At 39.0% G+C, this 13,528-nt stretch overlaps 2 protein-coding genes across 5 annotated transcripts in view; one reads left to right on the top strand and one right to left on the bottom strand.

Moving 5' to 3' along the window:
* prkci (protein kinase C, iota) overlaps positions 1–4,181 on the bottom strand; it is a 31,940-nt gene extending 27,759 nt beyond the window's left edge. The window contains exon 1 of the mRNA XM_049482501.1: positions 3,874–4,181. Coding sequence (XP_049338458.1) covers positions 3,874–3,953 — 80 coding nt within the window. The 5' untranslated portion in view covers positions 3,954–4,181. The remainder of the gene's footprint in view (positions 1–3,873) is intronic.
* Positions 4,182–9,645: 5,464 nt separating this feature from the next.
* Positions 9,646–13,528, top strand: part of phc3 (polyhomeotic homolog 3 (Drosophila)) — a 30,903-nt gene continuing 27,020 nt past the window's right edge. For 2 of the 4 annotated variants that reach the window (XM_022677986.2, XM_022677985.2), the window contains exon 1: positions 12,874–13,090. In XM_022677986.2, the coding sequence (XP_022533707.2) occupies positions 12,965–13,090 (126 nt within the window). In that variant the 5' untranslated portion in view covers positions 12,874–12,964. Of the gene's footprint in view, positions 9,718–12,873; positions 13,091–13,528 lie in introns of those variants that run through there. The other 2 variants (XM_022677984.2, XM_049482891.1) reach the window with 2 other exon arrangements.

Below are 13,528 nucleotides of genomic sequence, written 5' to 3' on the forward strand. Positions count from 1 at the left end.
GACTAATTATATATATATATATACTCTCTGAAATGCTTAAGGGCATTTTGTAGAAATATCATGATAAAACACTTCCGTCTCTCTTCCTGAGGCAGGAGTTCTTACAGGCTCCATTCAGAGTAGAAATCCATCAATCACAGGCTGAAATGAGGATAAGCATCCTGAGCATACTGCTCCTGATTAAGGGGGCAATATGGCACAAATATCATCACTATACAGAAGACGTTTTCACAGTACCGTGTATGAAGGTCTATCATCTCTACACTGCACACTGTTAGAGAGGCTTATGCATGTTTGTTCATAGACTTATAAGTGAAAGGTTACACTGTTCCAAACCACATCCATTTAGCAAATAAAAAGACAAATGAGAGACAATTAAGAGAAAAATTATTATCTGTTTATGCAGATGAGATTAGTGACAGTTTAAGTCCAGTGTAAGTTTAAATCATGTCCTGTTGGACACTAGGAGTTTACATGTAAAAAGATTGGTGTCAAACACTGATTATGTTGTGTTTAAACCCTAAACTAGAGGGCAGTGTTGTACTTTCTTTTTTAATCTCACTGTTCTAACTGAATAAATAAACGGTATAATGTGCATTTTTACACTAGAACAGTTTTAAATGCAAATATCTTCTTGCATAAAGTATCACAGTATATTAAATCGTAACTGCTGTAATGTGATATGCATCATATCACCGATAGACAGCAGCAAAGCTTACTAAAGAAGCACATCATACCAAACATTTTGTTGAACTGCTCCTTTAATGCGAGGCATCTGAAGCAATGGAGGAAAGCAGAGGAGGAATACATTCTAACGGGTGCGGCAGAAATTTGTGGATCAGCAGGTTTATCAGGTCCTTCAATGAATTACACTCAGTCAACACACACACACACACACAGACAGACACGCACGCGCACGCTAAACATTGACAACCCTGAAGTATTTCAGAAAAAAATTCCAGACACCCATAGTGGTAAAGGTGTGGGAGGAGAACGGCAAGTCTGGATGATATTCCAAAAAAAATCACAATACGTGCAGGACACAATAACATAGTATAGATTTTAAAACAAACTAAACATATAGTACATACCTAAAATGTCAACATTTGTGCTACTAAAACAGCACCTTCTGAAGGTTGTACCAAACACAGATACTTTTATGAAAGTTCTTTTACATTGGACTTCTTGTTCCAAACCCCCACAAAAAAAAGTGCTCACAAAGCCAGTTGTCCACGTAACGGAGAAAAAAAAAGGACTCCTCGGACCAGACCACTCTCTTCCATCAATTTGCAGTCAAATTCTGACAATCACATGTCCATTGTAGGTGATGGAGGACAAGGGGTCAGCATGGTCACTCTGATAGGTTGGCAACTATGCAGCTCCATTTACACAACAGGGGGTACTGCACTGAGTGATATTTTCCTCCCGTAACCATCACTAAACAGAAGCACTATTTCCCCTCATCAACATTAATGCTTTCATCTGAGAGGGGGCAGAATCTGATTGTCTTTTCTGGGAAATACTTTGGTTCAGCTTCAGTACTGCATTACTGTAGATCACTCCACTAACTCTGGATATGCAGTGTTTAATTTTGCACCAAAAGATCAAACCAGAAAAGAGCAGAGTCTACCCCACAGTGTGTATTTACGCGGTGTCAATGTGTGACAGGAGCAGAGCAGAGCTCACAGTGCTGGCCTTCACAGTGAATACTGCTTTTTACAGTATAAAAACTACAGCATTATTCTTAGGGAAGTCCAATTATGTTTTACTGCCTTATGTGCCAGTATGACTCTTAACACTGAGCATCATCTAATATCTATTTGATCCCAGTACCCTAATATTTTTAATAAGTTTTATCCAATTTCATCCAATATGAGTATATTAACGCTGAGTAGAGACTAATACCAATTACATCTGTGTACAGTAGTTTTGAGTATTTTGCAATAAAGATCCATCTACCTAAATGCTGAATATCAGACAATATTTGAGTCGTTTACTGCTAAGTATGAATTATTTCCAGTTCTATCCAAGCACCTTATTGCTAAGTATTATCTGACACCAATCTGATTTCAGTATCTTCAGTTGTGTATCAGCTGATACGGTCTTGAGTACCATAAAGCTAATGGCTGATACAAACCCTACCAATTCATACCTCAACGCTGAGTATCAACTGATGTCGGCCAGATTAGGGTACAGTAAAGATGGGCATCAGACAATACCAATCTGATCTGAGTTCCTTAATGCAGAGCATCAGCTTGAATCAGGGAGTACCTTATTGCAAAATATTGGTCAAACCAATCCAATCCAATTAGAGTATCTTAATGCTCCGTGTCAGGTGATACTGAGACAGGCTCCTTACAACAAAACAGAAGACAATACAAATCCGATCTACATAACGATCCTCGTATTGCAATGATGTGTATCGACTAACACTAATCCTAACACCAATCCTTAATGCTGAGTACTGGCTGAATCTGTCATAAGCATGGGTGTTGGCAGATTACCTTAAAGGCGAGTTTCCACTGTTACTAATCGAACACCATATAACTGAGTATAAACTGCTTTGATCTTAGCTATGAATCCTGTACCATTACGCTGAATATCAGCCAATGCCAATTTGATCTCTATAGTAACATCAGCACTTTTAGGCTAAATAACCAATCTGATCTCCCTAACAATCCAAGCACTGCTATGCTGAGTATCAAAGGATAGCAATCTGTTCACCTTAAATGATTTGAGAACCGGCTGATACCAATCCAAGTACCTCAGTGCTGATACTAGTGCTGGGCGGTATGACCAAAAATGTATATCACAGTATTTTTCAAGATAATGACAGTTCCACAGTATATTGTGGCATTTTTATTATTTTATTTATTTATTTTTGCATGACTAGGCTTTGATATAGGTTTGTGATTTATATGGCTGGATATTGTTTTAAAATTTTAGTACCAACAAATAAATTCAGTCACTTCACTTCTTTAGAGTGAACTGGTATACCCCCCAGCACTAGCTGATACTGATCAGATAAGAGTACCGTAAGGCTGAATATCGGGCAATACCGCTCTGTTTCAAGAACATTCATTCATCGCTGATTCTGTTACAGTTACCCATCTCACTATCTTATTGATGAGACACTGATCCGATATGCCGATATAAAGATACCATTATACAAGTACCATAATGTTATGTTTCAGCCAATACTGATACAATTCTCACACCATAATACTGAGTATCGGCTGATTCTGGTCTGAGTACCTCAAAGCGGAGTATCGGCGAATACCGATCAGATCGGTATCAGATCACAGTACTCCGTGTTGAATATCAGCACAGGTATCAGACTGTACCTAAGCTTTCAATATGATAATATATTAAAATACCTTTATTGTGTGACACACTACTACTACGTACTGTGACACAGTAGGTATACATTAAAAATGGACATTTTCAAAGCATTTTAACACTGAACTAGAGACAAGTCTTAAACTGCTCTGTTCACGCGAACTTTCCGTTCCACCTTAAATAAGGCAGCAGTTATAGTCGCCTCATTTAAGGTGGAGCGGATTATTCCGTATTTAGAAATGTAGCGCTGTTTAGGGATTTCCCAAGTATTTTAGCGGCAGTGTGAGTTAATATGGGATTGAACAGTCTAGTAAACGTTTTAAAAACGTTGACAATTCATTTCAAAACGCAGAACAAGTGTTTACTTTCAGCCTAATCACAGTTCTAAACTTCTCAGGCGTATTACCACCACAGTTCTAGCCAATTTTCCAACTCTGAGACACAAACAAGGTTAAAAAGTAGTGATGAAGTTATTAATCAGGATATAAAGATTTAAATATATAGACTTAAAATAGTAAACTAACGCGAACTCACCCGCGGTAGTAGGCCTTCACCCGGACCTGGTGCTGGTTCTCCCCCGGGTGGGTCGCAGTGCTGTCCCGCACCGTCGGCATCGTGAACCGCCAGCCAGCGAAGCCCCGGAGAAAACCGCCTTATCCGGCTCGACTACGGTTTAAGCTAGTGCCGGTCAGCGGAGCCGGTCCTCCTGGGTGTGTCCGCGGAACAGAACGGAGCTGTAAACGGGCTAAAGGCAGGCTGTGAGCGGGTCTGACCGAAACACAACAGCGGCGGCCTGGTCTGGAGAACACAGCCGGAGTCTCGACTCCCCCCACAACAGACTGTGCAGTGGACTCTACTGCGGAACGAACTAACTATGGAATGTGCGGGGAGCGGAGACCAACCTAATACCAATAAACAACGAATTTAACATAAAACGTAATAAATATTACATTTAAAACATTTAAGCCATGTGTGTGAAGGATAAATATTGGGTTACTTTGTGGAATAAACACAAAACTATATTGTTCTAAAGTTTTGTCAACCCTTTTTAAGTACAATGGAAGCGCCCGGAAAGAGTCCGACTATTCCAAAAGAATGGCCGAAGAGGGGTGGACGATTCTTGATTCACAACTCTTCAAGGTAAACCAATCTTATCAGTCGGCGCTCATAATCTCAGTACTCTCTTAACTTGAACTACTGCTAAAGAAAAAAAAAATAGGACAAAAAACAAGCAGAGACTAAAAATTTTACTAAATAAAAACAAAAAAGTCTAAATCAGTTGCTAATTTGGTAAAATATCTGTTTCACTAGTCCTATTTAAAAATAATACCCCTAACAATTCTATGAAAATTGGGTACCCCTCCACCCTAGAACCTCAAAACCTCAGTACCTGATCCTAATGTCATGGTTTCAGCCTGCAGACCACCCCACCTTAAGCACACACGTTCATTTTGATTATGGGTTTCCTTTACTAGTTCAGAACCTCTGTGTCTGATCTTGTTGCTATTATTAAAGCTCCAATACCGCCATCCCCCACTTGAGGTTGGGTTAATTGTGCCCCCCTCTACACACCTGAGGTTCTCATAGATATTTTGGGCCCCAGTGTAATTCCCCTTACCTCCCACACAGCTGGTGGCGCTGCTAATTACCACATTTCTGATGACTGTTTTGTTTTTATTCTCATTTGATAGTCAGACAGCTGCGTTTAATTCACACCCGTATTCTGCCAAGCCACGCCTGCTCCTCTGTGATTAGCTGAGATTGTAGAGCCCCGCCCATTTCCTGTTCATTCTGCTGCACAACACATTACTGCAGTATAGCGTAGTGGCGAAGGAGGGCGCCAGAGAGCCAGTTCAAAATTAACTGAATGAATGGAGTTGACTTATAATTAAGATAATTAATTAGGCAGGTTTAAAATCATCCCTTAAGCAAAGATTTCTTTTCACAAACAGCCTGTCTGGACTAGAGGTCAACAATATCTCTACTTCAGTCTTACAGCTGATGTAAAAATGTTAAAAGTGAAAAATAGGTATTATAGTAGCAAACAAATAATTAATTATTTTAAAAATGATATAATATAATATATTCGTATAATAAAAATATTATAAGAAACATATACAACATTAATTACACACTCTGTAGATTTAATTTAATTTAGAGTTAATAATAACTGTTCTGTAGTAAAGGCAGCTGTAAAAGTATACAGTAAGTAAGTTATACAGCTGATTGGCCGTTCAAACTATAGCAGTTAGCCCCACACATAGACCACTGCAGTCCTGCAGTCATTTTTTGGACATGTTGTTTATGTCCATAATTGTGTTTCCGTGTCGAAGCTGAATTTCTGTATGTCCACAATGAATGAGCTCTGTATGTTCTACTCTGTGTACATTTCCCTCCTGAACATCACTGGATACTCTGAGTTTCGAGATCGTTTAAGAGTCAAAATGCAAATAATGCTAGCTTTTAGCTAATGCTACGGCGCACTGAACTGAAGTCACAGAACAGCGGCAGGGAACGTGAACAAGCTGGCAGAGATATGACACAGACTGTAGAGTGAGGTAAAAACACTTTCAGTCTGTTGATGCTGAGCAGTGTAGCCTGTGTTAGACTTTTAAAAGGCAGATAATAAGACAAAGTGAGCTTTAGGTGCTCAGTGGTTCCCAGTACTCATTCTGGAGCAGCGCTTCCCGGCGGATTTATTATTTAACTACAGTCATTGGTTTGAACTAATTACACACCTGATCCAAATAATCAACTAACTAACTGCCCTGGAAGAGGTGAGCTGAGCTGGGTGTGTTACACCCGCAAAACATTAAAACAAGCAGGACAGTGTTACTCCAGAACCACAGAGCTAAAACACTTAATGTAAAAGTTTAAAACACTTAATGTAAAAAGGCTTAATGTGGGGTTTCTTAAAGGTCTCATTCCATCATTTTTGAATTAATTAAAAATGTCTAGTTTTGGTCTCAGTATAAATGAATGCCATGTGAGCTGTTTTTTGTAAAAAAAAAAAAAAAATGCTCCAGTGAACAGGTGTTTCGCTGCTTTAGTCCCTTAGAGGAGTGGGTGGGGAGAAACGCTAGGATTTTGGCTCTTGCTCATGAATATTCATACATGCAAACATATGGCCTCTGATTGGCAGTATCATATGTTACATTACAACATGTGTAATACCTTGCTAATGCAGTCCAGCCACTTACCTATTCTTACAGTCTCTGTAAAATGCAAAATCTTTACCTTTAGGAAGTGAAAGAATTATTAATTACACCACAACAGCAAATTCGTGTTGTAAGTAAAACTGGAGAAAATAAGTGATGGAACATTGTGTATATAAAATTACATTTAATGATATATTGTATATTTACAATGTTAATAAACAGTTGTACTGATTTTCTTCATTATATCTCTTTTAGTATTAGTCTATGAGGTGTTTAATATAATCTGCGCAGCTGCATGTTTGCGTGAACACTCCCTGAACACTCTTCCCTGATGGCATGGGCATATTCCAAGATGACAATGGCATAATTCACTGAGCTGGATTTGTGAAAGAGTGGTTCAGGGGGCATGAGATCATTATTTTCACAGTTCAGACCTTATTTTTATTTATTTATTTTTTAAATGAATGCAACACAGGATTAAAATAAATCTTGTGACATTGCAGAAGCTTATTGAAACAATGCCACAGTGAATATGTGCTGCAATCAAAGCTAAAGCCGGTCCGGCAATATATTAAAGAATAAATAATAAAGTGTACACTTTTTGGGCGAGACAGTGTTACACAGTGATAATAAACATATGGAATAAGAAAAATAATATACTCAGTTAGTTATAAAATGTCACATTGATTAGATACTTAGAATAAGAGGACAATTTTGTTAAACAACAGTGTTTTAAACACAACACAAAAATATAAAATCCATTTAACTTATATCCACCACCTTTCACAGAAGAGGAACTGTGTTCTTAGTTGACAGGTAAATTTAACACATTCAACCATAAGCCGATACGTCTGCTTTTACCGTATTAAATAGGATAATCCAATACCAGAACATCCTAACCCAGAGAAACAGCTAGGTTCTGAAGCTCCAGTAAAGCGGGTGGTTTGTGAGGTTTACTCGCTACACTCACCCCAATTTGCTCAAATGCTCCATATGAATATTTGAAACTCTGGTATGTATCTATGTATGTATCTAAAGAGCATGAAACACTTTCTAAAGTGGTAATTTTCCTTTCTGAAAGTTCTCTGTAATCATGTAATTAATATGTAAATTTAGGTGTTATTACAAAACATTGGATATTTCTAAACAATACTCAACTATTTTGAGTTAGTTGAACATTTGTGGGCACATATATATTTAAACAGAGATCTTTGAGTTGAACCAATTTATAAGTCTGCTGCCATTGGCAGATTATTTTCCATTGGCTTCTGTCACAATCTATTTGCATACTGGGTGTGTCAAACAGTTTCTGACACTCAACATCAGTGTGTAGTGTTTCCCCCTGGGCTGCCTTAGAAATAAATCAAGTTTCCCTTTTGTTGTTATAACTTAATGTTTTAATTTATGCTAACTCAAGTTTTCTTTCCCCATTACTTAAAAGTTCTTACCAAATTTCCACTTTAGTTGTAATAACTTGATGTTCTAAGTTATGCTAACTTACGTTTTTATTACCCATAACTTAACTTTTTTAAGACAACCGGTTTCTTCAATTTTTTAAAGTAAATCCAACTTGTCCAGGCTTACAGTGCATGCTAACATTTTTGCTGACAAATCTACAATAAAGAAAGCATTAAAGAAGAATGGAGTTCATGGGAGGACACCACAGAGGAAGCCACCGCTGTCCAAAAAAACATTGCTGCACATTTGAAGTTTGCAAAAGAGCACCTGGATGTTCCACAGAAGAACTGGCTAAATATACTGTGGACAGATGAAACCAAAATTTAGTTGTATGGAAGGAACACCAAACACTATGTGTGGGAAAAAAAAACACCACACCATCATCAAAACCTCATCCCAACTGTGAAACATAGTGAAGGCAGCATCATGATTTAGGGCTGCTTTGCTGCATCAGGGCCTGAATGGATTGCTGTCATCAAAGGAAAAGTTAATTCTCAAGTTTACCAAGACAATTTACAGGAAACTTAAGACCATGTGTCCGCCAACTGAAGCTCAACAGAAGATAGATGATGCAACAGAATATAGAAGTAAATCAACAACCAAATGGCTTTAACAGAAAAAAAATATGCCTTCTGGAGAGTCCTGACCTCCTGAACCCAATTGAGATGCTGTGGCTCGACCTCAAGAGAGCGATTCACACCAGATATCCCAAGAGTATTGCTGAACTGAAACAGTTTAGTGAAGAGGAATGATCCAAAAGTCCTCCTGACTGTTGTGCAGGTCTGATCTGCAGCTACAGGAAATGTTTGGTTGAGGTTTTTGCTGCCAAAGGAGGATCAACCAGTTATTAAACACAAAGGTTTAAATACTTTTTCAGAACACATTTAATGACCAATTTATGCAGAAATCCATGTATTCCCAAAGGGTTCACATACTTTTTCTTGCAACTGTATGACAAACAAATCACTCCTGTTACTGTCACTCATTCCTGATACTTTTTATGTTTTATATAACTGGATTGAAAGAAACAGGAGTGAGTTTTTAGCATAGAGTTAGCAAAAATAAATAACTAAATAAGATCTAAGAATTAATTTAGGTAAAAGGAATGAGCGTTGAGATTGAGCTCCTCTGTTATAGTTAAAATTAGATAAAATATACAGAAAAACAAATGAGGATATGACTTGTTGTAGAATGTTCCAGATGTTTCAGATGGGATAATTTGTTACAGTATCAGGAATGACACAAATAAATGCAAATAAAATGTGTATTTAACTTAAATATTATGGATTTATAAATAAATGAATAAATATATAAAAATCCATAATATTTAGGATACGATACACATTTTATTTGCATTTATTTGTGTCATTCCTGATACAAATAAACTGGAGAGTGTAAGAGCTTTAAAACTATTCAGAAAGAATACAGATGATTGACCTTTCAGTCTACATCAATTTATCCCCACCCTTTTAGTCATAATAATACATGTGTATTGTCACAATTATCAAGATGATTATCTGTAACTATTCTACACCTGTTTTTGATGAAAAAAGACGTTTTTAGGCTAATTCAAATAAATCCCACTGTTGTGTTGAAGCGCTATAGAAGCCCATTCATTTTCCACCCTCCTGCGCCCTCTGGAGGACAGTCGAGAGTCAGACTTTTAGCCAATCACAGCACAGGGGGCGGGGCGTGTCTGAGTACGGGTGCGCAGAGCGTGGCGTCTCGCCGAGGCGCGCGGGTAATATCGAACAGCAGACAGGTAAGAGTGATGCACCTCCAGCTCATCTCACCTGCAGACAGAGCTGCCGCGTTCTGCGGGACGGGTCACCGCTTTCTCTGGGTTTAAACGAGGCGCGGCGCGGGAGCAGGAGGGATGAAGAGCTGGGAGGGGGCTCAGACTGTGCTGCAGGAGGGGGGCGTTTCTGCAGCAGAGAGACAGACAGACAGCAGCTCTGCAGCTTTAGACCGGAGAGCGGGTTTAGACCAGAGATTAAACCGCTCGAGCTGCGGCAGAGTGCAGTTACAGTTCAGTAAAACGCTTCAGAGTTCACTCTTCATCTACATCACTATCAACAACTTAACATCTATACTAATAAGGTCTACAGGCTTTGTCTAAACATAGTTTTAAACCTGAAACAATCTGAAACTAAACCTGATAACTCAAGTTTAAACTTAAATCTGCACAACCCTAATCTAAACCTAAACCTGTACATCTTAAGTCTAAACTTATATACTAAACAGTGTCAGTCTAAACCAAAACCTGTACAGCTTTAGTCTAAACGTAAGTATGAAACAGCGTCAGTCTAAACCTAAATCTGCACAGCCCCAGTCTAGACCTAAACCTGTACAGCTTCAGTCTAAACTTAAATATAAAACAGCGTCAGTGTAAACCTAAATATGCACAGTCCCAATCTAGACCTAAACCTGTACAGCTTCAGTCTAAACTTAAATATAAAACAGCGTCAGTCTAAACCTAAATCTGCACAGCCCCAGTCTAGACCTAAACCTGTACAGCTTCAGTCTAAACTTAAATATAAAACAGCGTCAGTCTAAACCTAAATATGCACAGACCCAGTCAAGACCTAAACCTGTACAGCTTCAGTCTAAACTTAAATATTAAACAGCGTCAGTCTAAACCTAAATCTACACAGTGCCAGTCTAAACTTAAATATTAAACAGTGTCAGTCTAGACCTAAACTTGTACAGCTTCCGTCTAAACTTAAATATTAAACTGCGTTGGTCTAAACCTAAATCTGCACAGAGTCAGTCTAGACCTAAACCTGTACAGCTGCTGTATAAACTTAAATATTAAACAGCGTCAGTCTAAACCCAAATCTGCATCAGCCCCAGTAAAGACGTAAACCTGTACAGCTGCAGGTTTAATCTAAACCTAAACAGCCTAAACAGCAACTATTTATACCTAACTTGCACGGCTCCATCCTACACACAAATCTAAGCAGCCTCAGTCTAAACATGAACCTGTAAAATATATGTCTAAGCTTAAATCTTAGACACATAGTCATGTGCTGTGCAGATTAAGACTGGAGCTCTGCAGATTTTGGTTTAGTCTAACATTGTGTTGTGGGTTTAGATGGTCACTGTGCTGGTTTAGGTTTACTCTGGAGCTGTACAAATGAAGTTTTAGTCTGGAGCTGTGGAGATTCAGGTTTAATCGAGACCATGCTTGTTTAAGTTAACTTTAAATTTAAATAACTGTCTGGAGCTCTGCTCATTTGGGGTGCTACTGTGAAGGTTTAGATTCTGTGTGATGTTTTAAGTTTAGACTGTAGGTTTGCATTTAGTCTAGAACTTGCTAGTGGAAATTTAAATAATAATAATAATAGGATGTGCAAGCTTTGATTTCATTCAGAGCTTGGTGGTTTAATTTAGACTACAGCAGTACTGATTTATGTTTAGACTGAACCTGTGCAGTTTTAGGTTTACACTACAGCTTGCTGATTTAAGTTTAGAAAAGTGATGATGGTTGGAGCTCAGGACATTTGGATTAAGTTGAGCTGGGTTTAGGTTTAGTCTAGAGTTTGCTTCTTAAATGTTTAGTCAAGTCAAGTAGTTTTGTTGTCAATACTGCATATGTACAGGACATACAACAATTGAAATAACTTTTCTTCTTCCCAAAGTTACAGCAAGTACAGAAAAAAGGATTATGTAAAATAATGAGATACACTAAATGTACAATACAACAAGTTCACAGATATAGATATACGTGAGACAAGAGACAAGACTATAGTGCAGTAGTGAGGGGGGGTTAAGAGGGAATGACAGTACAAGTATAAACTGAACCGGTATAAGCAGTAGTGCAAATGTAGAAGACAGACAGACAGACAGACAGATAGATAGATAGATAGATAGATAGATAGATAGATAGATAGATAGATAGATAGATAGATAATTTATTGATCACAGAGGGAAATTCTGGACACGCAGCACCAGCAGGTATACACAGTACACAGAAGTTACAAAAATGATACTATGATACAGATAAAAAAAACAGTAAAAATAAAAAAAAAATAAAAAGTATAAAAGTAGAGTCTTTTTTAGTGTGTGTAATGGAGTTAGTGCAGTTAGCACAGTAAAACAACAATGAACACCAGTTGCTGTGCATATTGAAAATAATGATGTCAGATATACAGGATGTGCAAGTACGCAGTTATATAATAATTTAGCAGTGCAAATTGTACAAGTGTAAACCGTGGACAAAAAATAAACTATTAGTTCAGAATATGGTAAAACTATAAAAATTTTATAAATAGGGCATCTTGGAGGGTGTGTCAATGAAGTGACCAGAGTGGCCGGAATGAAAAAGTTTCAGAAAGAGTCTAAGAGGAGTTGAACAGTCTTGTGACCTGAGGGACAAAAGACTTTCGGAGTCTGTCTGTGGAGCAGGACTGGGACAGCAGTGAGTGAGCTCCTCTGCCTGGTGATGGCTCTGTGCAGAGGGTGGTGAACATTGTCTATAATGTTCAGCAGCTTGCTGAGGGCTCTCCTCTCTGCCAGTGGTGTTAGCCAGCATCCCTCTTGCTGATGCTGCCTCCCCAACACACCACAGCGTAAAAGAGGACGCTGGCTACCACAGACTGGTAGAACATCAGCAGGAGTTTCTGGCAGATCCTGAAGAACCTGAGCCTCCTGAGGAAGTACAGTCTGCTCTGTGCCTTCCTGTAGAGGGAGTCAGTGTTCACTGACCAGTCCAGCCTATCGTCCAGGTGCACACCAAGGTACCTGTAGGACTTGACCACCTCCACATCCACCCCCCCAATGGAGATTGGCTGCTAAACAGAGAGCCTGGACCTTCTGAAGTCAATGCACATCTGCAGGTGGTGCAGTGTAGCCTGCTGGTTTAGGTTTAGTTCAGGGATGTGTAGGTTCAGGTTAAAATAGATAAAATGAACTAACTGAAAACTAATGCTAACTAAACTACCTGATGCTTACTGTTGTCCGGACTGTTTTAGTGGCCTCATTGACACTGCTGAGCTTGGTGGTCAGTCATGGAGGAAGACAGTGGTGAAGTTGTGGCTTCAAACACCAGTGTCCAGACCACCACACTGTCCAGCATGTCAACACCCTCTGCCCAGCACACACAACCTGGCCACACTGACCGGCACACTGTCCAGGTAACATACACACACTCTCATACTGTCATGGTCTTCTCATGATGTGATCCATCTCTTTCTTTCTTTCTTTCTCTCTCTTTCTCCCTTACCATACCTGTCAAGTCTCCCTTTTTGGCCGGGAAACTACCGTATTTTACTCCTCTTTCCCGCCTTCCTCCCGTATTAGTATTTTCCCGTAAATTTCCCGTATTGTATAAAAAAAAAAAAACGTTATTATTGAGGAGACAGGGCACTGACCGCTCTGTGTCTCTTAACCAATCGTGGTGCCGGTTCAAGGAGGAAGTCCCGCCTTTCAGGAGAAACAGCCAATCAGCTTGCTGGTTTTGCGGAGCTCGAAGGAGGGTCAGACCCCCGCCCCCCGCTGTGAGTTCAGGCAGCTAGTCGGAGCTGCTGATGTTAAAACAGATCTGGATATACAGCGATTTTTCTAAAAGAAAG

This window comes from Astyanax mexicanus, chromosome 8 (genome assembly GCF_023375975.1).
Source record: "Astyanax mexicanus isolate ESR-SI-001 chromosome 8, AstMex3_surface, whole genome shotgun sequence".
Lineage (NCBI taxonomy): Eukaryota > Metazoa > Chordata > Actinopteri > Characiformes > Acestrorhamphidae > Astyanax > Astyanax mexicanus.